This window comes from Sabethes cyaneus, chromosome 3, assembly GCF_943734655.1.
Source record: "Sabethes cyaneus chromosome 3, idSabCyanKW18_F2, whole genome shotgun sequence".
NCBI classification, from domain to species: domain Eukaryota; kingdom Metazoa; phylum Arthropoda; class Insecta; order Diptera; family Culicidae; genus Sabethes; species Sabethes cyaneus.
In genome coordinates, this window is record NC_071355.1 from 211,081,809 (window position 1) to 211,107,827 (window position 26,019).

Consider the following 26,019-nt stretch of genomic DNA (forward strand, 5'->3'; position numbering starts at 1 on the left):
TCTTAGCCTCCGTTTTTAGTCTGGCGTAGATTGCCTCCGTCGTCCCAAGGTTTCTTGTAATGATGTCGAGGTCGTCTGCGAAGGCTAGGAGTTGGCTACTCTTGCTGAAGATCGTTCCTCTCGTTTCGATGCCTGCTCGTCGGATCACACCTTCAATAGCGATATTAAATAACATACAGGACTGTCCATCCCCTTTCCGCAACCCTCTGCGCGATTCGAAAGGACTCGAGAGTATCCCCGAAACGCGCACGTAGCACATCAATCGCTCCAGAGTAGCTTTAATCAGCCGCGTCAGTTTGTCCGGAAATCCGTACTCGTGCATTATCTGCCATAGCTGTTCGCGTTCAACTGTATGGCTGGTCGGTGGAACCGAGGCAGATTAACGTCGCTTTTCCAACGGTAACGGTCGACGGCGATGAGTTCGAAGTAGTTGACGAATTTATCTAACTTGGTTCACTGATGACGGATGACGCCAGCTGTGACATTCAGAGGCGTTTTATTAAAGGAAGTCGTGTTTAATATGGCTTCACAACCAACTGCGGTCGAACAGACTAAACCCGCTTACATAGTGTGGCTCATAAGACCGGTTGTTCCCTACGGGCATGAAACCTAGAGGAGTGTTCGATAGACGAGCGCTAAGAACGGTCTTCGGCAGCAAATCAAGAGAACGGACTGTAAAGGCGTTATTAGATAATTTCTATTACCCAGGGAACCAATAAGCATCACCAATGCTATTCAAATGCAAGCCAATAAGCATTTAAATCGCCTTAAATGCTACTTGAATGCTATTTTGGCATAATATACGGCTATTTTACTGCTAATCTTTTCATAAAGCTGACAATGCTTATTTGCAGCTGATTACTGACACGAATAATTTGTATAGTATTTTGGATGCAAATTTACAACATCTATGCAGTCAAAAAGCTAATAAACAACAACGTGCAGTATAAAATGCTTGATACGTCAATAACCGGCTGAATTGCTGCTTATGTCAATGCTTATTAGTTACCTCTACCTATAGTTACTATATATATAGTTCGGCGGATAGAAAATCGGGAGCCAAATAAACGTCAAAAGCGGAGCCAAAAGCTTTTCAAAATCCAAAATGCAGGAGTAATGTTGAAAAAACACACTTTATTTTCATAGAACGAGTCATTTTCAACACCCGCCAGTGATTATTTTTCGTAAAAACCTGCACATTTCACCATAATTTCAAATTTAATTTCATAAATCAGGGATGCCAATTCGCCTGGTTTTCTATCCGCCGAACTATATATATAGTAACTATACCTCTACCTGGGTAGTTTTACTATTGCGCAGCGTCGGACTCAATTAACGCACCTCAATCTGGAGCGCTTAGTCCAAATAACGCAAGTCTTTCAGTAAGTTGGCTATGCGCTTAGTGCAAAGAACGACTATAGCAATTTTAAAATATGACATGATTCATCATTTTGAGTATATTTATTAAAAACGTATTTATGTACGAGTTTGAGTTGACTCTATTGGGGTAAGAAGATCTTCTGGCAAAGAACAAGTTTTGTAAACATTTTCAAATGATTTAATAATAATGGTAGTATTAGTAATGTTATCTGCAAGTAAAGATCTTGTTTAGAACCAACGCAAAATTATATAGTTTTTTACTGTGATACTTACAGATTTGTTTCTGCACTAAAAATTGCTCGTCTTTATTCCATCCTTGTATAGTAAGTTTTCTACTAATGCGGGTAGCTTCCAGCGTTGCGATATGTTTCGTTACCTTCAAAGTAAAACTAGCGTGCAGATATTTGAATCCTTTTATTTCAAATTCGGTCATATTAGGAGGCAGCCTTGGGTTCCATATTTGCAGCCGATCAAGATGTAGACGTAGACCTCCGAATCCGTAGATCACCGCTTGCAAAAATCCACCGGCACCTGTGAGAAAGTTGGTAGCTCCGCGTTGTCCGACTTCGACTTCGTTCCAAACTCGGTGGGGACCTCGCACATAATTCTGAAAACTTCTTTTAAAATTTTCCACAGCCTTTTCCATGTTGTTCAAATCAAGGTGATTAATCGCATGCATTGCCCAAGTCATGGCCGGACCAGTTCGCCTTGTTACAGGTTCATAGAAACGCAAATTGTTACTTTTGGTACTGGTGGTTAATCCTCGATATTGTAAAGGATACCCTAACAGCACAGTGTCAGCTTGCTTTATTGGTGTCCCCAAGCGGTACCCTTCAAACTGAGGATTGTAGTCACTTTTAGTGTCATATAACAGTTTTATTTTCCTCGCCAGCGCGCTTCGGTTCCTGCCGTTGACATCGTCGGTGGGCGCCATTCCATTATCATCGTCCAGGTCGTGATGGTCTCCATCATGGTGACGGTCGTCATTCGAACACAGGCATTCCGTCAAACTGTAATGATGGATTATTGAAGGGCTCAGATATTCTAATATGATCACAATATTTAGTCACGGGAACGTGATGAAAGGTATCGCTGTTTCAATGGCCGCTGGAGAAAGGCGTACGTTTCCCATCGCATTGTAGCAACCACCCAGACCGTGTACAATGAAGCCGCGCGCTGTCGTAAGACGTAAAGCAGTGCTGTTGAAGGAAGCAGATTTTTCCAAAGAGCAAAATCTCTCTCTTTCTTCCTTTCCAAAGCTTCTGTTTCCAGCTCCAAACACTCTCCTCGCATCACCTAATGCGGCCCACCGGATAAAATCAATATCAAACATTCCCCTTATAAAAATCAGATCAACCTCCGAAGAGTATAGATACACTCGAAAGATGATGAACAAACAATAATGACATAATGAAAACGATCGTCAAAAGGCCGGATCAGAAAACAACCGGAGACGTCGTACCTATCGGAAAAGAAGAATTTTTCCCATGTAAAATCAATCAAAAAGCTTCATGCTCTGGATGCTAGTGGTTTGGTTCCGTTCAGCGCATATCGTGGCACAATAAAAAGCTGAAAATCAAATCCGAGCATCGAGAATTATAGTGCTTGATCCGACGAATGCAGTCGCAGAGATCATAATTGTACTCGCCCGTTAAAAAGTGGGGCTTAGCGCTAGATGAGACGTTTTATGATTTATTTGCTCTAGTCCAAAGAGATTCTTCCGCTTTCCGATCCGATCCGACTCGACCAGACGAGGCCAGACCAGATGTATAATGCGATTGGTAACGGTTTGGACTTTCAATAATAATGAGCGGTTCTGATCAGATGCAGTTGGATTTGCCTGTGTGGTCAACAACGGCGACAGTCAACAACGGTTCGGTTGGCAGGAACGGAGGTGGCGCGGCGTGCCGTGGGAAAGTGGCAATCTTCGCTTCGCAACAATGTTGTGGCGCAGCATTTCTTCCGGTAACAATCTGACTCGATTTCGGTCGGTTTGCCAGTTGTACGAGTTTTGTGGTTTTATTTGATTAACGCTTTGGACTGACACTGTCGATGTGTACAATAGTTGATGAAAATTAGATTGTAATATCTATTCAGGATAGGAAAATGAGAACAAAATTGAATTCAGTAAACAGAAATATCGCTGCTTTTAGAAAGTATTTTTCTAAAAGCGGCAGCACGCAGCAATGACTTGGTGTAACAAATCTGGGTATAGAATATCATGGGGCACATCTGACTTTTGAATTTTGACGTTCAATTTTTGACTCACAGATTTAAACGTTAAATTTTTTTAATTTGAATTTCAGCTTTTGACATCCCAAGTAACAATTCTAAAGTCGCTTGGTTTTCTCATATAGGTAGTCTTATATTAGTATATTTTAGCCCACAAAAAATTCCTTAAAGCAAACTATGGAAACAAAGTTAGTATCAATCGCTTTTCAAGTCACACGAAACAAGTAGGGTATGGGAGGGTATTTCCAGCACGCTACTAAATTCGGCATACATTCCTGCGGCATACATTGGCTGCGCTTTCCTAAATAAAAACTTTGCCGCTATATAACAATACTGAAACGAATGTAGCACTCATAGGCTTTAATGTGTTATAACTATTTTCATAAAAATGTAAGTAATTTGCTAAATTTTATTCAATAAATATCAAAACCACGGTTTATCCACTAACACGTAATTAGGCTGAAAAAACTGAAGCAATCGCTTACGCGTATCAGCTCTGGATGATGGTTTGGAAAATACATAATTATGATCACGTTTACTTATTCTAGAAACTAAACAACTGTGAATATGGTATCACAATTCAACAATTCTACTTCTTTTTACTCAACAATTCTACTTCTTTTTATCACGGAAGAACACAAAAATTCCGCTCTGATATGGAAATATAAATCAATTTTCATTCACTAGCAATTTGCAGCATTTTGCTTTTAATTTCAGCATATGGCGCTCTATTCACACTACTACCAATGTGTGAGGCAGTTGCGGCTGAAACTCTTCTATCGTGTTGACATAGCTAGTATTTGAGTGACAACCACTTGCTTCTGGTGCTAGTATATATGAACGATTTAATGATACACTAGCGCCAGCAGCAAGCTGTTGTCACTGCAAAACTAGCTATCTTCAATGAACCGACATGTAGGCAATACCGACACGTTATCCATCCTCCGTTCCGTTATCGTTATCCTCTTTTTTTCCGTTATCGTTATCCTCTTTTTTGATCTGTTTTTGAAAAGCAGTAATCTCTGTGGAGGCTTTTCGGCTTGCCGGATTTAAACAACACAGACACCACTATAGAAAATGGGCCCGCAGCGATTTCATCATTTCTCGCGACTATAACTCAAATTCAGTAGCGTTTCATTAAGACCAAAATACGTCGGCGTTCAGTAAATATTATTCCACAGATTAACAGACGTAACACTGAAGCCTCATTCCATCGCCAATAAAAACGATCATTTCAAATGTTCACTTGAGCCAAGACTCAAACAACAGTCGCTGCGCGAGAACGCCACTCGCTTGCACTGGCGCTGTTGTCAGATAATATACAAGTAAATTTATAGCATTGCTAAAATTTATAACGAGCTACTCTGTGCAGCGCGAAGACTGCACCAGGTGATGCTAGTGTTTTTTTCCAAGTTTTAGGGGTGCCATTGAAACGATGTTTTGTTGGAAAATTTGTTCGAAGTGTTACATCTGTTAGTGTGTGATTATTCTATCAACTGGTATACAAATCTTGTCTCGAATGAATATAGTTTCAACGTAATTCCTGAGTATTGTTCAGGCTACCGCTTAATGGGGTGAAATTCCCTCCCGTACCCTAAGTTGATATTGCTAGAAATTGAGATTGTATTATTGAATATATTTGTTGGTTAAAACAAGTTTGTCGAAAATTGCAAACTTTCAACATTGACTTCATCCACCTATCATACCAACTTGCACGATAAAATTTAATACGCATATGCTGAACAATTACGACGACTTCTGAAAATAGTTTATTTTATTTTACCGGACACCAGCTGACCCGACAAATTTTGTATTGCCACAAATTAAAATGTGTTGTACATAAATCGTGAATCTGTCACAATCTCGAGTTTAGCAAGTTTCTGAGAAGCTCAACCTTAAATAGCTCATTTTGGCAGTTACGTCACTATGAAAGCATGGGTAGTTTAATTTACAAATTTTCCTCACAGTAAAGTAGGAAACAATCCCCCTGCTATTTAGCCAGATAAAATAAAGCGGATAGCACTTAAATAATTGCTGTGATTGTATAACATTTCACAGAAAACCTTTTCGTGGAAGGCACCATTTTGATCCTCGGGGTGATCCTCTCCTTATTCGTTGTCGCTCGTTCGGACCCAACTGAATGTTATGTTAAGCTAGTCATGAGAAAGTTTGTATTTCATTTGTATGGGAGTACCCTTCTTATAGGGGGGAGGAGCCATAATTTCCCTCCTAAAGAGGGTAGGGGTCTCAATTCTCCATAGAAAAAAAAATTGTCACCAAAAACACCCACATGCCAAATTTGGTTCCATTTGCTTGCTTGGTTCTCGAGTAGTGAGGAAATTTGTATTTCATTTGTATGAGAGCCCCCCCTTCTTGAAGTGGGGAGGGGTCATAATTCCCCTCCTAAAGAGGAGAGGGGTCTCAATTCACCATAGAAAAAAATTTGCCTTTAAAAACACCCACATGCCAAATTTGGTTCCATTTGCTTGATTAGTTCTGGAGTTGTGAAGAAATTTGTACTTCATTTGTATGGGAGCCCTCCCTCCGAAAATGAGGAGGGGTCCTAATTCACCATAGAAAAATTTCTTACCTCCAATAACACCCGCATACCAAGTTTGGTACCATTTGCTTGGTTAGTTCTCACGTTATTAGAAAATTTGTATTTCATTTGTATAGGAACTCCTCCCTCCTAAAGTGGGGAGGGGTCTGTAAAATTCCCAACTGCATGAGCGTTTTATACCAGACGCCATTTCATATTACTCTGTAGAATCACTCGGCACGGAAAACTACTGCGCGCACAAAGTAGGGGAATTGTGTATAACGTGCCCCCCTGGCCAATGTGCCCCCCCTTCGTTTTTCGCTGAACAAGCGAAATCAAAATGCAAAACCACCCAGAAACCATAGTATTTGATGGAACTAGCCTACTATGCAAGTATGACAGTTGTCACATGCTGTAAAAACAAAACAAAAATAAATTTGTTTTTGAGCAGCTTCCGATGTAACTTTTGGCGTCATTTCCATAAGCTATTTTCTTGTCAAAATCTGTAAATAACCGGTTGTTGCGATTCGATTGCGTAAAGTGAACTTTAAAAAGACATCCCTGCCAAAAATAACGGTATGAAACGCTTGATTTGCTTTAGCATTTAATATTTTTTCAAATAAGTAAAAGCAGGCCAATATGCCCCACTTGCGGTGGTAGGTAAACAGATCTAAGTTGAAGCCAATTGCCATTATTTAATTCAATTAGTATTGTAGAGCAACCGTGGTGGGAATAATTTATTACCAACGTCCAAATTCTAGGTAATTCAACTACCCGGTACAAAACGCCACAGCTGCAGTATAATGTGCCCCATGCAGAAAAGAAAAAGTGCACCAGAAGGCCGAAACTAGGTTTATTTTACATAAAATACCGATATTTGGCAAAACAAAGGAAATAGTTTTACTTTCTTCAAAATAGAGTTGGTCTGTCACTGGTAGAAATACTCAAATTACCGCATTGGGCATATTATACCGCAGGTGGGGCATTTTACCACAGAGAACAGACATCCAAGCGAAAGGTCCCCACTTGGATAAAACTTATGTCAAATTAGTTGGGAAACTATAGTGATGGTGTCGCTAAAGGCGCACAAAATTCTACACTAAACTCACAACAGCTAGCTTCTGGCGCTAGCATAATGCATATAGTCCATATATACTAGTGCCAGAGGAGCCAAAGGTTGTCAGTGTGCAAATCAAAAGAATCATTTAGTTGGGAAACTATAGTGGTGGTGTCGCTAGCATATTAGGTGACTTTGATTTGAAATTTTATCCAAGAATTCCCGAAAAATTTGTTCCTGAATGGATGTCTGTTCTCTGTGATTTTACCCCGCGCAGACGAGAAACACAACATTTAGGTGCTTTTATTAAATAATTCCTAGCATATTTATTCCACAATACTAAATGAAATAAACAATTGCAATTGGTTGTCAGCTTAAATACCAACATATACACGTAGTTGTAACGTTAATTTGGGGAAGTATAACGGAGATATATCCATTTATTCTTAGGGGGGCACATTATACACATTTCCCCTACGTCTTACCTGTCCAAGAGTCTGCTGAGAAAGAGGGAGACGCATAAGCAAAGTTGCCAATAATAATCGCACACTATGACATGACAGCGTCGCCTGACAGCGTTGCCGATACTCACGTCGTAAGGAGGGAAGGAATACTAAAATACAGAGTGCGGTATGCACCTCACATATGTGTATCTCACAGGGTCCTAATTCACCATAGAAAAAATTCTTGCCTCCAAAAACCTTCACATGCCGAATTTGGTTCCATTTGCTTGCTTAGTTCTCGAGTTGTGAGGAAATTTGTATTTCATTTGTATGGGAGCCCCCCCCCCCCTTCTAAAGGGGTAGGGGTCTCAATGAACCAATAAAAAAATCTTAACCATTAAACCAATAAAATTTGTGTTTCATTTGTATGGGAACCCCCCTCTTAGTGGGGGAGGGGTCTCTAACCATCATAAGAACCTTCCCTGGCCCCAAAAACCTCTACATGCAAATTTTCACGCAGCACAGATAGGCAGAAATCCATTTTTATAGGTGTAGATTTTATTTTGGTCGTTATAAACCAAATTGTTCAGGATGATCTGAGAGTAAAACTTTAACGGATATATCGTCACGTTAACAAAGTCAGCTAACTGATTTAGTTTTTGTTACCAGCGCTGTTTGTTCTACGAATATTGGTTCGAAAGCAAAACATGTTTGCAATGTCCGAGAAAATTGGAATGTTCCATTAAAGTTTTTTGGAAAAAATGTAGACCCCGAATTTCGGCATATTTTTTAATTTAGAAGTCCATACCATTCGAACTGAATTGTACCATTGTTTTGAAAAATTAGTTTTCAGTTCATAGGTTTTGGAAAAAAGCAAGTCACTACAGCATAATTTAATGACGAAAAAAATACTAACTCGCCAAAGTAAAGCGCATACGCTGCTACCACATTGGTATACGCGTTATTGGTTACGTTTACATGATCCTCGTCCGGTCCCATCACAGCTGTGGAAGAAACGATAGGAAAATCGATAATGCTAACAAGTACTTTTCAACGGTCGCAGATACTGACCTACAATGTCGTAAAGCCCAGTAACGGGATCTTCTGAAACTCGACTTTCCCAAAAGTCGGCGATTTTTCGCGCCATTGCACATCCTTGCGTTTGCAACCAATCGAAATCCTGCGTGGCAGCAAAGAACTGGCGCAAAGCAAAGCTGATGTCTGCCGTGATGTGATGCTGAAATTCTGCCACTTCCGGACAGCAAGGTTGAGTGACTTCAATACCTGATGAGGCGCTTTCCCAGGGATATCTAAGAAAATTATTAATTCAATTTACTAGCTTACTTCAAATTGACAAAGACAAACCTCACGCCCCGGTAGCCGCTTTCCTTTGCGTTTTGCTCGGCAGCCAGCATCCGTCTATACCTGTAATCAATCAACATCCGTGTAAATTTAGTCTCGATTAAATTGACCACCGGGAACATCCAGATCTCCGTATCCCAGAATGAATGGCCTTCGTAGTCGTCTAGGTTCGCGCCACCTCGACCGAGCCCTGTAGGACTCAGTCCGCCGAATTGATAGGCCTTCGACTGCCGCCGCTGCCGCCGTGATGATGGACGATTAGGTTCACTTAACGGGAAATTGCTCATCAGGTAGTAAATGCTTGAGCGAATCACCTGCTCTAAATTATGGTTGCCTTTCAGGTGTATATCAAAATCTCGCCAGAAATTTTGCCAGACCTTGCTGTGCTGCAGCAGCAGTTTTGCGGGATTTAGGTTGAGTACTGCAAAAAGCTGAGGTGTTAACGAATTACCGGTCATCGTTGGGGAGGGCTATTTTCAATTTAGTATGTCATTAAGACGGTTGTAAAAGTTACCGGATAACCCCTTCAGTGTAACTGGTGAATGTGATTTTTTAATTTTGAGATTCTTCTACTCATCGCGACTAGCGGACTACAAATGACCACTCGGCAGCCAGTGAGTTATGTGTTATTATCCACAAAGAAGGAACCGAACCGTGACCCACAGAAAGAAAATTTATTTTGTTAGTCTGATTTAGACGTGAAATAAGCATAACGGAGGGAATAAAAACACAACTGAGGGTAAAAAATTTATTTTATCATCTTGAGGTGCACAATCGCAGGTCGCTTTTCACCGACGTCCGTGCAAAACAGTAGAACAGAGGGATGCTCAAATCGGCTGCTTTTACGACCGCGAGTATAAGGTGATCCATTTCTACTTATATTGTTATTTTCGCATTAGCATTTTCGATTAGCAAAATATTGTGCCATTACATCGTTTCATATTCATGGGTAACGTTTGTTTGACGCTAATCGTAATCAGTGCAGTGATGGAGCTACAAAATACTTTTGTATTTGAATCTTTGAAAGTTTTGAATGCAGCGGGTGTCAAACAAAGAAAATCTATTATCCATGCAGATGAATATGAGCATAAATCAGACACCTTCCACCGTCAATGGAAATTCAATTTCTGCAAATGATCAATTGAAAGCGATATACTTTTACATATTGTACGATTGCTAATTTCGTTTTCGATACAATCGAGGCTGATGATAGATTCCTTTTTTGATAGAGTTAAGTGGTTATAGTGTATTCAAAGCAATAACTTGCCAAAGAATGCCTAACCTAATCTTTATCAGATTATGCAAAGCATTCCTATGTCTTTATAACATTCTTATTCTTAATCTATCTAGAGATGAGAAACACTTGAAAACCTAAAAGTTCATTGCTCTTTTGAAATTTTATGCATTAACGGATAAAGAAAGTCAAGAAAAAAGCCCAACTTCTCCATCCGAGATGTCGCAAACAAGCTAAAAGTGTCATCAACAACTATGCATCAAGCTAAAAAAATGAACCGATTTATAAGCAGGTAGCGCCGTAGCGTACGGTTGGCCAGGCTGGCTCCCGCCAACGGCGCTAGCTCTGAAGGGCGCAAAAAAAGGGCATGCGTTTCAGTAAACCATCAGCAATAACATATGCATTAAAAACTGGGCTGAGCGAATTTTCATGCCACGCTACCAGTTGATTTGCATGCAACAGCCATGGCGAAAAGTTAAACAATTACGCTCGATGCATTGTTCGTACTGCCAGCTTCACCCCGTAATGAAAAAGTTGGACATGGTGGAGTACTTGGTATCCGCTGAATAAATCCAATCTGGCAAAACATCATTCCCCGCGAGATAGGCAAAAGCGTTGAACGGAAATCTGGTTCCGGCTACCCGATAGTGCTGCACGACCGTAACGTGCATCAGAAGCTGAAGATCGCGAACAAGGTGGCCTCATAGTTCCGCGCCTTGGACCGGGAGGTCGGAGCAACCGGTTAAACAGTGAAGTAATGGGCCAAAATGGACATTTTTTTGCGAAAGAGTCAGTCAATGCTGGTTATGTCTGAGTAGCATGCAATCATCCAGAAAACGGCTTAAGGTGCTGGTGAAAAACATCTTTCCGACTAAGCACAATGTCGCGTTCATAATGGGTGACGAAAAGTACTTGACGTTTAGCGGCAACGACTGGCAGAGGACCGAGAACTGTACGTCCCCCACCAAGAAAATAAGCGATGAAAATCAAGGAAATCTTTCCAAAGAAGATCCTTCTGTGGCTGACGATCAGCGAGAAGAGGATGTTCAAGCCGCCGCACAGCGGAAAATACTGAGACAAAACACTCAAAATGGAGTTGAAGTTTTCCATGAAGTATTATTTTTCTATGAAAGTAGACAGACTAAATAACTATATTCCAAATTTTCAGAGTACTGGGAATGATACAGCTTTTTGGAGAATTTTTTGAATCTGAAGTTTGTGTGGCAACTTCCCATATTTTTCATTCAACGCAAGTTCCGAAAAACTGTTTTTAATCGTATCCTGTTAGGTATTTGCACACAAAGAAAGCGCGATTTGGTATTGAAATGGTTATAGATTTGCTCCTTATTTTGCAGATTGACGAAAATCAACTACACTCTAAAATATATTTGCTTCAAATCTCAAAATAATAACACACATGTGACTTCGCATTTTCAAAGTTTAGCATCTTTTTTTGGGAACGGAAGGTAACCGTAATTTTTTCATATTTTATGTAGAATTTAATCTACTTTCCAAAAATCATATCCGCATTTTGCGCAGATTTGCGCAAAGACTAAAAATATTGAATTTTTTAGAACCATGTGTTTTTAGGCAATTCCGCTTTGTAATTACTTGTAGCAATACTATTATAGATATTTTTAAAGACAATCTTTGAGCATTTAGCAGCTAAAGGTTAGTACCAGGTCAGCAGAGCAGAAGTGACACTTTGATATTCAAATTTTAGTGAATAAACAAACAAACAATGCTTTAATCAAAAAAGAATAAACATGGTTATTGGCTGGAGAAAGTGCTATTTTTACAATTCAAAAATTATTTTTAAATGTGACTCAACGTTATGGGTTGCTGAGTGTTACAAGGTCATTACTACTTCGCCTAATTAGCCCAATGCAAAAAAACACAAAATAAAAATAATAGTTCAAGTAGTTATAAAACTTTTCTTAGAAAATTATTTTAGAGACACCCTAATTATGGATTTTTTTAAAATATTTGTAAACTTTAAGTTATAGTAGTCAATTTGGTTCACAGTTATATACAAAATATGTAAGTTCCATACTACTTTACCAATTTTATTAGTTTTGTCTCAGTTTTGTTCTGACTGGCGCCACTGTGCGCCGTTGTGTTTTCGGAGTTTACGGTGAACAATGAGATACGAAGTATCTACCGGATGTTGCCGTCTTCATCAATAAGTATTGCGCAAAGAAAGAGCTTTAGTCTTTTGGCCATCATGACAAGAAATCACTAGAGGAGATGAACCGGCTGAAGATAAACGTTGTACCGACGATCACCAACTCTCCGAACGTTCCCCAACTGCTACCAATTAAAAATGTTTAAGCGAAGCTCAAACGGAGCATTTACTCCAATAGTTTTGTGACCAAAATCAAGAAGGAGCTGACCACCAAGGCCACGAAAGAGTTGAATAATATACCGACGTCTATCTTTTGATTGGCCCCCAAGGCCACCTGGCAGGGCAATACATACGTTAAGTGGTAAAGTATTGGATAAAGGGCGAATACGAAAAAATGATAAACTTGGAAAAAATACTGATCTTGGAAACAAGGGGGCGCCAAAATAGATTTTCGCCAAGGATGCCACAATGTCACGCTAAGGCTTTGTAAGCAGGTAGTGACTCCAAATCTGGACAGAAATAAAATAGGAAGACATAAACCCGATCCCGGAAGCTGTACACAACGATACTGACGATCTTCGATTGCATGGTGATAGACGACGATCATCATCACGGTAAACTTCAAATAACTTCTTGAGCAGGAATTTTATACGGCAACCAAAAAGGGAAAGGTGACAGATATTTTCAACCATATGAAACTGTCAAAATTCGATAAGAAATATTCAGTGTGGCAGGTTATCTGTATCTGTAGCTTGAAAAGCGACAAGCAAACGTCAATTTGGAAATTAACGTGAACGGGTATCTGAGAAAACGCATATCACCTTTCTTGAAGTAACTTGTTTGTACCGTGCTATTTTGGCAGAAATTGATCAGGCGGCACACGTGCCCTAGCCAGGATATTTCAAAGAATTTGACACTAGATTTCAATTAGACCTAAAATTGGGTTTGACATCAGATTAGAATTTGGCTGTAAATTTTAACTTGGATTAGTACTTGAACTTGGCCCATGTACCTAATTGGAATTGAAATTATACTGAAGATTAAATTTGAATTTCGACTAAAAATTGGAACACTTAGAAATAAACTCAAAATTATGTTTAGGCCATTACAAATATTTTAAAAAGTTTTTGTCCCTCCGGTGTTGGGCAACAAAAACAAAGAGAATTTTTTAATCGAGCAAAAAAAAAATGGATTTTAGGAATTTTTACTTAAAGAACTTAAAAACCAAATCTATTCTTGCACCTAATATATACGTTATTATTTTCCATGTAAAAATCTACGAAAAAGACAGAAACGAAAGAAATTTTTTTTGGTCGATTTTCGGAAATTCCACTGTTTGAATCCCTATTTCTATTTCGTGCTAGAAGCGTTAGTTCAACTCGTACCCTCATACACAACACACAAAAACACACACACACACACACACACACACACACACACACACACACACACACACACACACACACACACACACACACACACACACACACACACACACACACACACACACACACACACACACACACACACACACACACACACACACACACACACACACAAACTTTAAAAATAATTTGCAATGGCCTTATTAATTTGAAATTTCGGTCGTCATAATATGAATCTCGGTTGGCAATTGCTCATGTCAAAAGGATCAGGTTTTTGTAATATTAAAGAGCCCAATTGTCCTGTACTATAAAAGCTGGTTGTAAAATCTGCCGAATAAAACAAGGAGGTTAGGTACCGAAAATAGATAATCGCTAAGCAATGCTTTACTTTCCCTCTTGACTATGCCGTTGACACAATTTGCAAAATGAGCAGATGCCAAATCTGGTCGGAATAGAGGAAAAAGGTTATGCTTCCTGTACAATAATGGAAGCAATCTCGTTTTCAAACATTCATTCGAATAACTGCAGAATTTATTGGCCCTTCAGTGAAAAAATTGCGTCAACTCTGAAGTGCTACCTAATAAAATTAAAATCAAAAATATGAAATCCAACAGAGTGCCAGGGGATTTCAGCGGAGGTGCTCAAAGCTGATCCATCTTTGCCAGCCCTGATGATGCGACTTTTCCGGTGCACTGGATGCAAGGTAAAAGCTAACGTTGTTTTAAGTCCCTAAAAAGGGAGTTCGAACTGAATGCGGTAACTGTCGTGGCGTCACGTAGCTCTGTAATACTCTGAAAGTACTCTGTGAAGTTATCTTTAATCAGATCTAGGAGAAGATCGACTCCAATTTTCGGCGCCAGCAAGCTGGATTCCAACAACAGGGCTGCATAATATCACCGCTGATATTTCTCATCGTCATGCATGAGATACTAATTGGAGCTATTAACCATGAATATGAATATGAATACAGGGATACCTCGATATAAGACAGCCTCGTTATAAAACAACCTCGATATAAGACAATTCGATATAAGACAATTTTGTCTTATATCGAATCAATTCCTTTGACACAGCTGGTAATGATACCAGGGCTAATTTTCCATGTCAATATCGGCGCCTTGAAGATGTTCATTATTTCAAAATAACCCTAAAATTGTAAAAAACTAATAGTTCAAACAATAATAAATACTTCAAAAAATGTAAACACACAACACAGGGCAAAATTGGCGATCGCTAATGACATTTTTTGTTTTGAAAAAATCGTGCTTCGATAAAAGACAATTTCGATATAAGACAACTTTTTAAAATCATAAATTGTCTTATATCGAGGTATCCCTGTATACAGTACTACCACCTGCTTTAGCAGAACATCCATTCATAGCAATGAGCCTATCCTGTCAAAAATAGTTGTACGTATTCAACGATTGGTCACGCTTCTCAACTCTTATATGAAGGGCCAAAAGGAAATTGGTCGATAAGCAACATCACTCACACGTACCAGGGATTTAGAGAATCTCCTTCCAAGAGCTAAGTCGCCTGAGTCAATCGTTGAACAAACCGTCTTAATGCATAATGACTCCAGTAGGTGGGAAGAAGAGCCCGCTCATTATACACGATGTGTTGTTAATCGGGCCAAGATTAACCCTAGAAAATAAACTGTTTCACTCTCCCTAGGCACACCGCTTCAAACAGGTCCTTCCCACTTCCCGATTCTAGTTTATTTATGAAATGTGGTATATATGGGCAAAAATAGAACAATCTTACCAGCAGTCCTTCGAATGGAATAGAGTTGCGTTCTTTGAGTTTCCATAGGTGCTTCTAATAATTAATTTAATTTTTTCTTTTGGTATCCATGTGCAGTATTAACACTCGTATTGGCCAAAGTTTTCACTATATAGATAGCAGGAGGTGCTTCATAAGCTAAAACGAAAAAGAAAATTAAAATAACATATATTATGCTTACCTATTCGCAAGGTCGTGTGGATGCGCCGTCTGTCCACGACGACGGTTTTGAGATCAGGCAACCGGGAACCACCCAGTTCGCACCTCCTAGCTTGGCTACTCAATAGAGCATTACTGGGTATGGCCACGTGGAGGCGCTAGGTAGGGGCTTGGGATAGCTAGAGCTATATTGGACGCTCCTCATTTACCTTCTCCATTTCATACCCTAATTGGAGCTATTAACAGTAGACCAAATTGAGGATTACAACAGGTTGGGCTGGAGGAATCCTTTTAATATCATGGTAGCATGACAATGCCCCTTTATGGTACCAAGACTAACATCTGTGTATAACCCGCTGGAACATTTTAAATCATTTCAATGCTTGTCTAAAATTTCTTGACCAAATCGCGTAAGGAGCAGATCTGTTCTTATGGTAAATATCCATGATTTTCTTATCCAACTTGGGATTGCCAGAAGCGGGAGTTGTCTATTTCTTGGTATATCCCTCAATGTTCATTAACAAAATTTTATTTTTCCATCATATGTTTCACACTTCCAGAAAAACTTTAGTATTTTTGTTATTTGTACGCAAGATTTCCTTTCTATAAAATTACTGTAAACGCACGTCAAAAAATATGCACCAACTTGTTAGTAATAATGTTTGATGATGCGTATTACAATAACATACTGATTGGAACATTTTAGAATAAGACTGACTTAATTTGTATATTAAAATTCTTATACACTCAAGTCTCTTTTTACACATTTTTTTACGATTTTCGAATTAACGCTGTTTTTTATGATGATTTTTGAACTAATTCGGTTTTTTAACATCATTTTTCGAATTAACGCGGTTTTTTCAGCGATTTTTTAAATTCGAGCGGTTTTTTCGACGACTTTTCTGCCGTGAATTGCATAAAAGTCCCTTTTATATAGGAAACTTGATAGAAAATGGGACTGTTATGCGATTCATGGCAGTTTTGGACTTCAAATAGCTTTTTCAGTTATTTCTAAATTAACACGGTTTTTTTACTACGTATCCCCTGTGTAAAAAAGGACTTTAGTGTATGTACAACAATATAAATTGTATTATATGGGATATTTATGGGTCGAGCGACATGGTCATCACAATGGGTCGTATGAATAAAACAGTTTGCTTTTCTTTTCCCGTGTAAATCTTATTGGAGAAGCAAACAAACTCTTTTTTTCATACGGCCTAATATTTAGAAAAACCAAAAATTTGAGAATGGCTGAGTGAGAGTGACTGCGCAGGAAGAAAAATAGTCAAACTGTATTATTCGTATGAAACGATCCCAAGCAACAATCTGAGTTTTATTGTACTCTTATGGTGGTCTCCCAGACCAATTTTGGTCTTGAATGCCATCATAAGAGTGTAATAAAACCCAAATTGTTACTTGGGATGCCTTATCACAACCACAACAATGCGTCATTTACCATTTAATGAGCTTTAAAATTCTTTTGAGCACCTCTAAATTGGACTCATCATCACTTACCTTCCCTCAGTTCATCCTCGGCAAAACGGGCACTTTCGTCAGCCGTCATTATAAATTTGTACGACACCGTGCGCTCGGACCGTTTCAGTGTGAGCTCTTCTGGAACATGATTCCATAAGACACAGACGCGTCGCGGTTGGTTCGGATGGCCCGCTGGATCTTCCAGCTCCGCCGTGCTGCCGCAGGTTCGGTGCACCTTGTACAACACCGACGACGACTGGCGGCGGCGACGACGGCGGACAGTTCTTGTTGTTGAATATTCATCCTGGCGGTTTCCTGGCGATATCGGCGGGCGTTCTGCTGCTGATTGCTGACGGAACCGTCGTCGTCGTCGATGTCGTCGTTCTCGTTCCGCATCGCGGTCAATGAAGACGGTTTCGGTAAAGTTGAAGATGATGTCTTCGCTGGCCGGCGATGGGAATGGCTGAAGCAAGGCGATACGAATGTCGGCTAAATTGAGGAATGTAAAACCGTTACAATGCATTATTGTTTGTCGTAATTCTGTATTAGAATAATATTGTTTTAAATATTGCGAATCACATAATATGAAAGCTGCAAATCAATTTAACCTTAAAATAAATTTAAACTAAGTTATGATCTTCCGCTGTTCCGCTCAATTTAATGAATGTAAAATCATCCGGAATAAACAATGATTCGAGATAGCACGTCCTTAACGATATATCGAATAGGTAGCTCCTCTACGAGAAATCCTCTGATTAGTATGCAAACTACATGATTTGTTGTCTCATATTTTACAAGTTTTTTTTCCACTGCTGCGGGTAGCCTATATCTCTCTAAGTGCATCGCATTCTAAATATGTAGTGTACGTACTAACCTTCTGCAGTCAGTCTTTCGATCGTAAATTGATTGACGATGGCACGATTGTAGAATTGATGGGCATAGATCAGCTGCTCTGCCCTGTAGCTATTGTTGGGTCCTCGATAATCGACGCAAAACGTGCCCGACTTGAAATCCATTCGCATGGTCGCCGTCAGTCCGTTCCCATCGCGCTTAGTTGCATCGTCCGCGTCCGCTAGGAGCAGACGAACGTTGGCCACATTCGCTATCCTGGCGCGGTGGCTCAACCCTCGACGGCCACTGTACAGCTCGTTCATGTAGATCGCATCGCCGAACACCGTGAAGCCGAGGTGACCGTTGGCTAGGGTCGGAAGCGGATTCCCATCGGTTGATAATCTATAATAAGCACGAGGGGTAAGCGATAGGATATTTGAACGCAAGCAAGCAGGTGTGTACGCGTCTTTTCACTTTCGGTAATCCAAAAATCCCACAATTAGATATGTGCATATTTTAGCAGTGCCGTGGTCAAAATATGTCGGTTATAATTTCCGGTCTGGGGTGGTGCAGAACGATGTGTAATAAGTAATATCATTGGTTAATTAATCAACCCATTGAAAATGCATACATATTTTAACCGCCGAACCCATAATTACGTTTATCCCATATGTTAAGTATAGAAAAAAGTGAAAATTTGAAACATGATTATTGTGTTGATTTGGCTTAGAAGGATGCATTTATTCCTGGTAAAGATTAATTACTTAGGAAAATTTTAATATTTTTCAAAATCCCACAATTATAGCTGCACAAGTGGTACAGAAATTATTAGGTCAAAATTTTTCGTCACGGTCGTTTCATGGGAAACTCACCGCTAAGTTCTAGTTTATCTTTAGATTCAATTTGCTTTTTTTCATCCGTTTCATTTCTTTGAAAGTGTGTTTGAAATATCCTATGCTTCTTTCTCCAGAAAATTTAAAGACGATATGGTTTCATTACGTTTAAACAATCACATCAGCTCATTTAAAAATAAAAAAGTAAGAAATTAGCTTGAAAATAACTAAAAATACTGGGTTTAAAAATTTTCTAAATTTTCACGATTTACTTTTTAACAATTTGATATCAAAAACATCGAAGTTTTATTCTGAAGGACAGTGGGTGAATATATAAATAAATAGAAAACTGAATGTAAATAAACTGATTGTATAATGCTTTATAAAATGTTCTTTCAGGCTTTTATCAGCCGCCAATTATGGAGTTATGCGAGTCGTTCCGTGATCGATCTACCCGAGTTCCACCACAAAGGAAGGAATTTCAGCTAGGTATGTTAATAGTTTTCACCGATTTCAGACTAAGAGAAAGTTTTCGCTCCTACACTGAAAGGTTCTTTGTTAAAAATGCTTTTACATCGCCGTTTACCTTTCACAACAATTTCAAAATAATTGCAAGTAGCTTTCAATTAAAGCGGTAAACATAAATAAGGTCTTTGAATATTTCCTGCAATGGCTAGGTGAGCTGTAGTTAGGTCAGACCCAATTGCACAATTGGAACAGCAACGTGTAGCCTTCACTACACATAGAAGTAGCCAAAACACATAATCGTACCTGTCAGTCGGTGCAATTCGCACCGGTTGTTGTGTTGTTGTCACCGATTCACGAGAAATGACCTTATTCTGTTTTATTGTCACAATCTCGTCAGGGCCAAGATGTTTGGTAAAACAGCACCAACCGGCAAGTATGAGAATCGCCGGCAGCAGAAGCATTTTCGCTGGGTTCGCTTTAATTCCTCGTGTCCCACGTGGTACCAGCAGTAGGTAGGTGCATGCAGTTTGACGGTCTGTTTTCCCTCGACATATACACTGAATTCATTTGCTAAGTAGACCCCTTATGATGATTATTCTGCAAGTTGTGCACTTTTGTGACGCTCCAATTCTGCCGATGGCGCTCGCAACTTTAGCTCATCGCGCTATTTTGCTGTCTGAATCGCGAATGATGGGTTATTGCTTCCTGTTTCGCTGCTTTCCTCACTCGGTAGGCTCGGTGGACGGTGGCGGTGGCGGCGGCAACGCTGCAGTTTCCAGGGCTCTGATTTGCATAATTGACTATTAGCTGAGCTGAGGCAATTCAAGTTCTTCTTCAGCGCCGAAAGACGATGTTACTCACGCGACACGAATTTCCTACCCGCTGCTGATGGGCTGCTGTTGTTAGTTGTTCGATTCGATGCTTTCCGCGGAAACACAGTTTATGAACTGTGAGAATATGATTTGTCGTGACTGAAAGCCGTAGGCTGGCTCTGAGAATTTCTAGCGCAACGTCCATTCGACCGTATAGCTTATGCAGAGCTAACGAGTTTTGCTCTGTTACTGATAGGAAAATAGTAAACATTTCTGTCAGGCCGCGCCGCGGCGTGTCGTTCGAATGATTCTTTTCCAATCTCGAGCAATGCCGTTCAGCATTATTGGTACTCTGCCTTAAATGGCCCAGCATGCATCTACCGGGGTTATCAGTTAGATGTGTTACTGTTTTACTCCTGTATTTCGAGTAGAAAATAGAACCAAAAGGTTTGATGAAGTTGTTTTAATTAATTAGTTGGTCAGTTTGACTCGTTCACCTTATATTGCTAGGCTATTATTTAACAAGGCATTTACCTAACAGTTTAATTTTTGAATTGGTATTTCAAAAACATTCATAATTAATCGTAATCTAATCCGCTGTCGCGGAAAATTATTTTATTCCTGAAATAGTTAATAAATGTATGAAAGTCGGCTCATAATTACAAATCTGTAGGAAATTTTGGAGCCTGGTAAATGGCTGGATAATGCGGAACATGGACCCCATAGTGGTCGTTAGCCTCTTATCCAGCAACTGCGATCCCGACCTCCTCGTGGTACCAGGCGGAATACGAGCAACCTCAGCGGAGATCGGGTAACCAACCCCGGTGGAAACTAAGGTCGTATACTAACCGGGAAGGAGGTATAGTGAGTCTCGGCACTATACCATGACAGCCCCATTACGTGACTCGGTAGTGTTGCCCCAGTACAGCTACACACCTAAATTAAATCACACTTTCAAAATTCTAGCAAATTCGGAGCGGAATATTCGGCATCGACCTAGGCGACGGAACAAGGACGACGATTGGAGACTCGGTACTTGGAACTGCAGATCGCTAAATTTCGCATGTTGCGAGCGGGTGCTGATTGAACAGCTTGAAACCCGCAAACTCGGCATCGTAGCTCTGCAGGAAATCTGTCGCAAAGGAGAGAAGGTATGGAAGATCCGTGGCGGAAAGTTCCTGTTTTACTAGAGCGGTGGCACTACCAACGAACTGGGAATGGGCTTTGTAGTATTGGGCGCAATGCAGGATCGCGTGACAGATTGGAAGGCGATCAACGAGAGAATGTGTGTATTGAGGTTGAAGTGCCGTTTCTTCAATTATAGCATCATTAACGTGCACTGCCCGCACGAAGGTAGACACGACGATGAGAAAGAAGCGTTCTACGCGAGGCTGGAGGCAACGTACGACAGCTGCCCGTCACGGGACATCAAGATCGTCATCGGGGATATGAACGCCCAGGTCGTTAGGGAAGAAATGTATAGACCGGTAGTAGTACCCCATAGCCTGCACACCGACACGAACGATAACGGCCAACGATGTCTAAACTTCGCAGCTTCCCGAGGCCTGGTGATCCGAAGCACCTTTTTCCAGCGCAAGGATATTCGCAAAGCCACCTGGAGGTCACCTGACCAACGTACAATGAACCAAATTGATCACGTTCTCAAAGAGGGCCGGATTTTCTCTAACATCACGAACGTACACTTCCGACGGGGTGCGGATATTGATTCAGACCATTACCTAGTAGCAGTACATGTGCGCGGAAAGCTGTCCATCGGATACCGGACACGTCAAAGCCGCTCTCCTCGGCTGAACATGAGGCAGCTAGATAACCCGCAAGCTGCCGAGAACTACGCGCGAGTACTGAATGAGGCACTGCCTTCTTCCGAGGAGTTAGGTGCTTCAAACCTCGAAGACAATTGAGACAGAATACGCTCGGCCATCGGAGAGACCGCTACCGCGGCACTAGGTATTGAGCCTCGGAGTACACAAAATGATTGGTCTGATGGTGAATGCCAACAAGCGCTGGAGGGGAAAAAACTGCTTGGAAAAATTATCTTAGTATTGCCACTAGAGAGAACCTGGCCAAATACCTACGAGCTAGGAACCATTTGACCACGATTCTGAGAAGGAAAAGCGCCAAAAGGAGGACAGAGATCGTGAGGAATTAGAACAACTATTCCGAGCTTAGTTTATGAGAAGTATTATGAGAAGGTGAACCAAACTCGGAAGGGCTACACACGGAAACCTGACATGTGTAGGGACGAGGGAGGGAAGCTAATCACAAACGAGCGCGAGGTGGTCGACAGATGGAAGCAGTTCTTCGATGAACACCTCAATGACGAAGTCGCAGAAGGAGGCGGAACGGAAATTAGCCTAGGAGCGCCCATGGAAGATAGTAATGTCCTAGCACCTGATCTCCAAGAAGTCAAACGAGAAATCTGGCTGCTGAAGACCAGTAAAGCCGCTTGGAAGGACCGCCTACCGGCAGAGCTTTATAAACATGGCGGAGAAACGCTAGCAAAGGCTCTATACTGGGTTATGTGGAGAATTTGGGAGTAGGAAAAGCTACCGGAGGAATGGATGGAAGGGGTGGTTTGTCCCATCTACAAAAAGGGTGATCTCCTAGGCTGCTGCAACTATCGCGGTATTACGCTGGTAAACGCCGCCTACAAGGTACTCTCCCGGATCCTGTTACGCCGGTTGTCATCGATAGCACAAGGTTTCGGTGGAATTATCAGGCGGGTTTCATGGAGGCTCGCGCAGCTACGGCTCAAATTTTTGCTATCCGACAGATCTTGCAAAAATGTCGGGAGTACAACGTGTCCACGCATCACATCTTTATTGATTTCAAAGCAGCATACGATACAGTCGATCGAGACAAGCTATGGCAGATAATGCACGAACACGGTTTTCCAGACAAACTGACGCGACTGATCAGAACTACATTGGATCGAGTGATGCGTTTCGTACGCATATCTGGGACACTCTCGAGTCCCTTCGAGACGCGGCGAGGGTTGAGACAAGGTGACGGTTTATCCTGCATGCTTTTCAACATCGCTCTTGAGGGCGTGATCCGACGAGCGGGCCTCGAAATGAGAGGCACGATTTTTTCCAAGGGTAGCCAATTTCTAGGCTTTACAGATGACTTCGATATCATTGCCAGGAACTTTGCGACGGCGGAGGCAATCTACGCCAGACTGAAAGCGGAATCTAGGAGAATTGGGCTAAAAATAAATGCATCGAAGACCAAATACATGAAAGGAAGAGGCTCAAAGGAAAGAAACGCGCGCCTCCCACGAACGGTAGCCGTTGACGGCGACGAACTAGAAATGGTAGAGGAGTTCGTGTATTTGGGATCGCTGGTGACCGCGGACAACAACACTAGTACGGAGATCCAGCGGCGCATCCAAGCGGGAAATCGGGCCTACTTTGCCCTTCGTAAAACGCTACGATCAGGAAGCGTACGCCGCCGCACGAAGCTAACAATGTACAAAACCCTTATTAGACCGGTAGTTCTTTATGGACTTGAAGCCGTGACGCTGCTCACGGAGGACATACGCGCCCTTGTCGTGTTCGAGCGGAAAGTGCTGCGGACGATATTTGGCGGAGTACAAACTGAAAGCGGAGTGTGGCGGAGGCGTATGAATCACTAGCTATTGGCACTGCTTGGGGAGACTCCCATCGTACATTTAGCGAAAGTTAGCAGGCTACGGTGGGCCGGACACGTCGTAAGGATGCCAGACGACAGTGCGACGAAAATAGTCCTCTTCAACAACCCCACCGGCACCAGAAACGGCCCCCCTGTACGTCTGCGATGGCTCGACCAGGTCGAAAGCGATTTGCGACTTCTGAGACGACTAGGAAATAGGCGACGAGTGGCCCAAGACCGAGTTGAATGGACATGAGTGCTTGAAACAGCACGAGCCACCCCAGCTCTTTGCTGAAATAGAAGAAGAAGGAAATTTTGGTTCCTTCGTGATGGTAGAGCTGTTGTCGACAATTGCAATTGTCTTGTTAATTGCATTAGCGTTGTCTAGAACCATTCAATTTACATTAGCAACAATGTCGCTCTGGTTTGATTTATTTTTTCAACTTCAAGGAACTAAATTTACAATTTAAAGGTAAGTAGGAATGAATAATGCAATACAAGTTTGCAGATGCAAACCAAGTATGACCACTGGCGTGTCCAGATCTCGCAAATTGATGGAATACTAAACTTTTGCAATACGCCGTAGTAGACCCGTTTTGCTAATTTCTTGGTGCAATGTAGCTTTAATTTGGATTTAAATTTAAAATTTACTTCGATTGAATTGAATGAAGATTTGGTGTTAATTCTGCCCGATTATATTTTCTATTAACTTCAATCTTGTCTGTTAATTTCCTCAGTTATTGTTCTCATTGAATTATTTTTGTCATGTGCTTTTCGATTCTGATTGCTGTTTCTACTTAATTTCATTTGATATGCCTCTTGTTCAACATCGCGCTGGAAAATGTTATGAAACATATAGGTTTTAATATGCGGGGCATAATATTCAATAAATTCAGCGATCGAACTCTCATAGACAATAGTGTAATAGTCGACGGAAACGAGTTCGAGGTGGTGGACGAATTTGTATAGCTCCGGTCGTTGATGGCGTCGGATAACAATTGCAGTCGAGAAATACACTAACGTATTCTTACCGGAAGTCGTGCTTATTACGGACTCCACAAGACCCTACCCAGCTAGCACCAAATCGTGCATCAATTTATGAAATTTATCGCTAAGATCTTTTAACAAATTCGGAATGACCCTGGCTGTTAAAATAACTATAATCTAACAAAAAAAAAACAAACAAAAATCGGAATTGTCACTAACGCTTAATAAAGTGCCCTCAAGTTGATTTTCAGTCATATATAACGATATAACTGACACGCATACAATTTTCAGCACAGAATTGTATAGCAGTATCAAGTAAGTTGCGCATAATCGGATTTTAACGTATAAAGTGCAGCAAGCTAAGAAATTCGCGAAGAAAAGCTACTACTCCAAACTTTTTTCCACTGCAAACCAAACGAGTATGTGGAGAAATCTAAAAAAAGTTATGGGTTGCCAGGAAGGAAGTAAAGAGATGATAAAACTACAGATTGGACATGATGTAGTCACACATGGCGTTACTGTTGCAAACGCTTTCAATGAGTATTTTTGTACGGTTGTACCCCAGTTAGCCTCGACAATAAACAGTTCTCGCGATATCAACAAATTTGCCAGTCTGTCTCCATTAAATAATTCTATTTTTTTACGGCCTGCTTCTGAGCAAGAAATCGTCGTTTTGATAAAGGAACTTGCCACCAACAAAAGCTGCGGTCCGGACGAAATTCCAGCGTTCTTTATCAAGCTGCATCACAAAACCTTTTCTGAATTGTTGCGAGATGTCTTTAATCAGTCGATAGCCACGGGTATTTTTCCGGATTTTCTTAAAATTGCGAAAGTAATTCCCTTGTACAAGGGAGGTGATGCAACGCAGGTCAGCAATTATAGACCAATATCTATTTTGTCTATGTTAAGTAAAATACTCGAGAAACTTTTGGTGAACAGAATGAACGAATTTTTCAAAATTCATGGTGTTTTATATAGTCATCAGTATGGTTTCCGCTCCGGGTCCAGCACCCTGACTGCAGCCAGTGAATTAGTTGACGATATTTACAGTGCATTAGATTCGCAACAAGCCTTGGGCGTACTTTTCCTGGATTTGAAAAAGGCATTCGACACGATTGACCACAAAATTCTGTTACGCAAGATTGAGTACTATGGTATTCGGGGTCCAGCAAATGACTTGATAAGAAGCTATCTCCCATCAAGAACACAATTCGTAGTCGTAAACGATTCCTGTAGTAATAGTCTAAATACCGCCGTTGGAGT

General features: G+C 40.9%; 1 protein-coding gene across 1 annotated transcript; it reads right to left on the reverse strand.

The window, feature by feature from the left end:
• Nucleotides 1-1,476: 1,476 nt before the first annotated feature.
• Nucleotides 1,477-19,895, reverse strand: LOC128740669 (protein-glucosylgalactosylhydroxylysine glucosidase-like). Its single transcript, XM_053836231.1, has 8 exons — nt 19,610-19,895; nt 18,049-18,407; nt 17,214-17,663; nt 9,017-9,434; nt 8,723-8,961; nt 8,568-8,655; nt 1,654-2,390; nt 1,477-1,589 (listed from the first exon to the last, which is right to left on the reverse strand). Exons 1-8 carry the CDS (start codon nt 19,765-19,767, stop codon nt 1,477-1,479), a joined length of 2,562 nt encoding a protein of 853 aa, XP_053692206.1. The 5' UTR covers nt 19,768-19,895.
• Between the last annotated feature and the right edge of the window lie 6,124 nt (nt 19,896-26,019).

Coding starts and splice junctions, on each gene's coding strand:
- LOC128740669 (XM_053836231.1), bottom strand. CDS start 19,767: ATGCTTCTGCTGCCGGCGATTCTCATACTTGCCGGTTGGTGCTGTTTT. Junction 8,656..8,722: donor TGGGCTTTACGACATTGTAG/GTCAGTATCTGC, acceptor TTTCTTCCACAG/CTGTGATGGGACCGGACGAG. Junction 1,590..1,653: donor TTTAGTGCAGAAACAAATCT/GTAAGTATCACA, acceptor CTTTACTTGCAG/ATAACATTACTAATACTACC.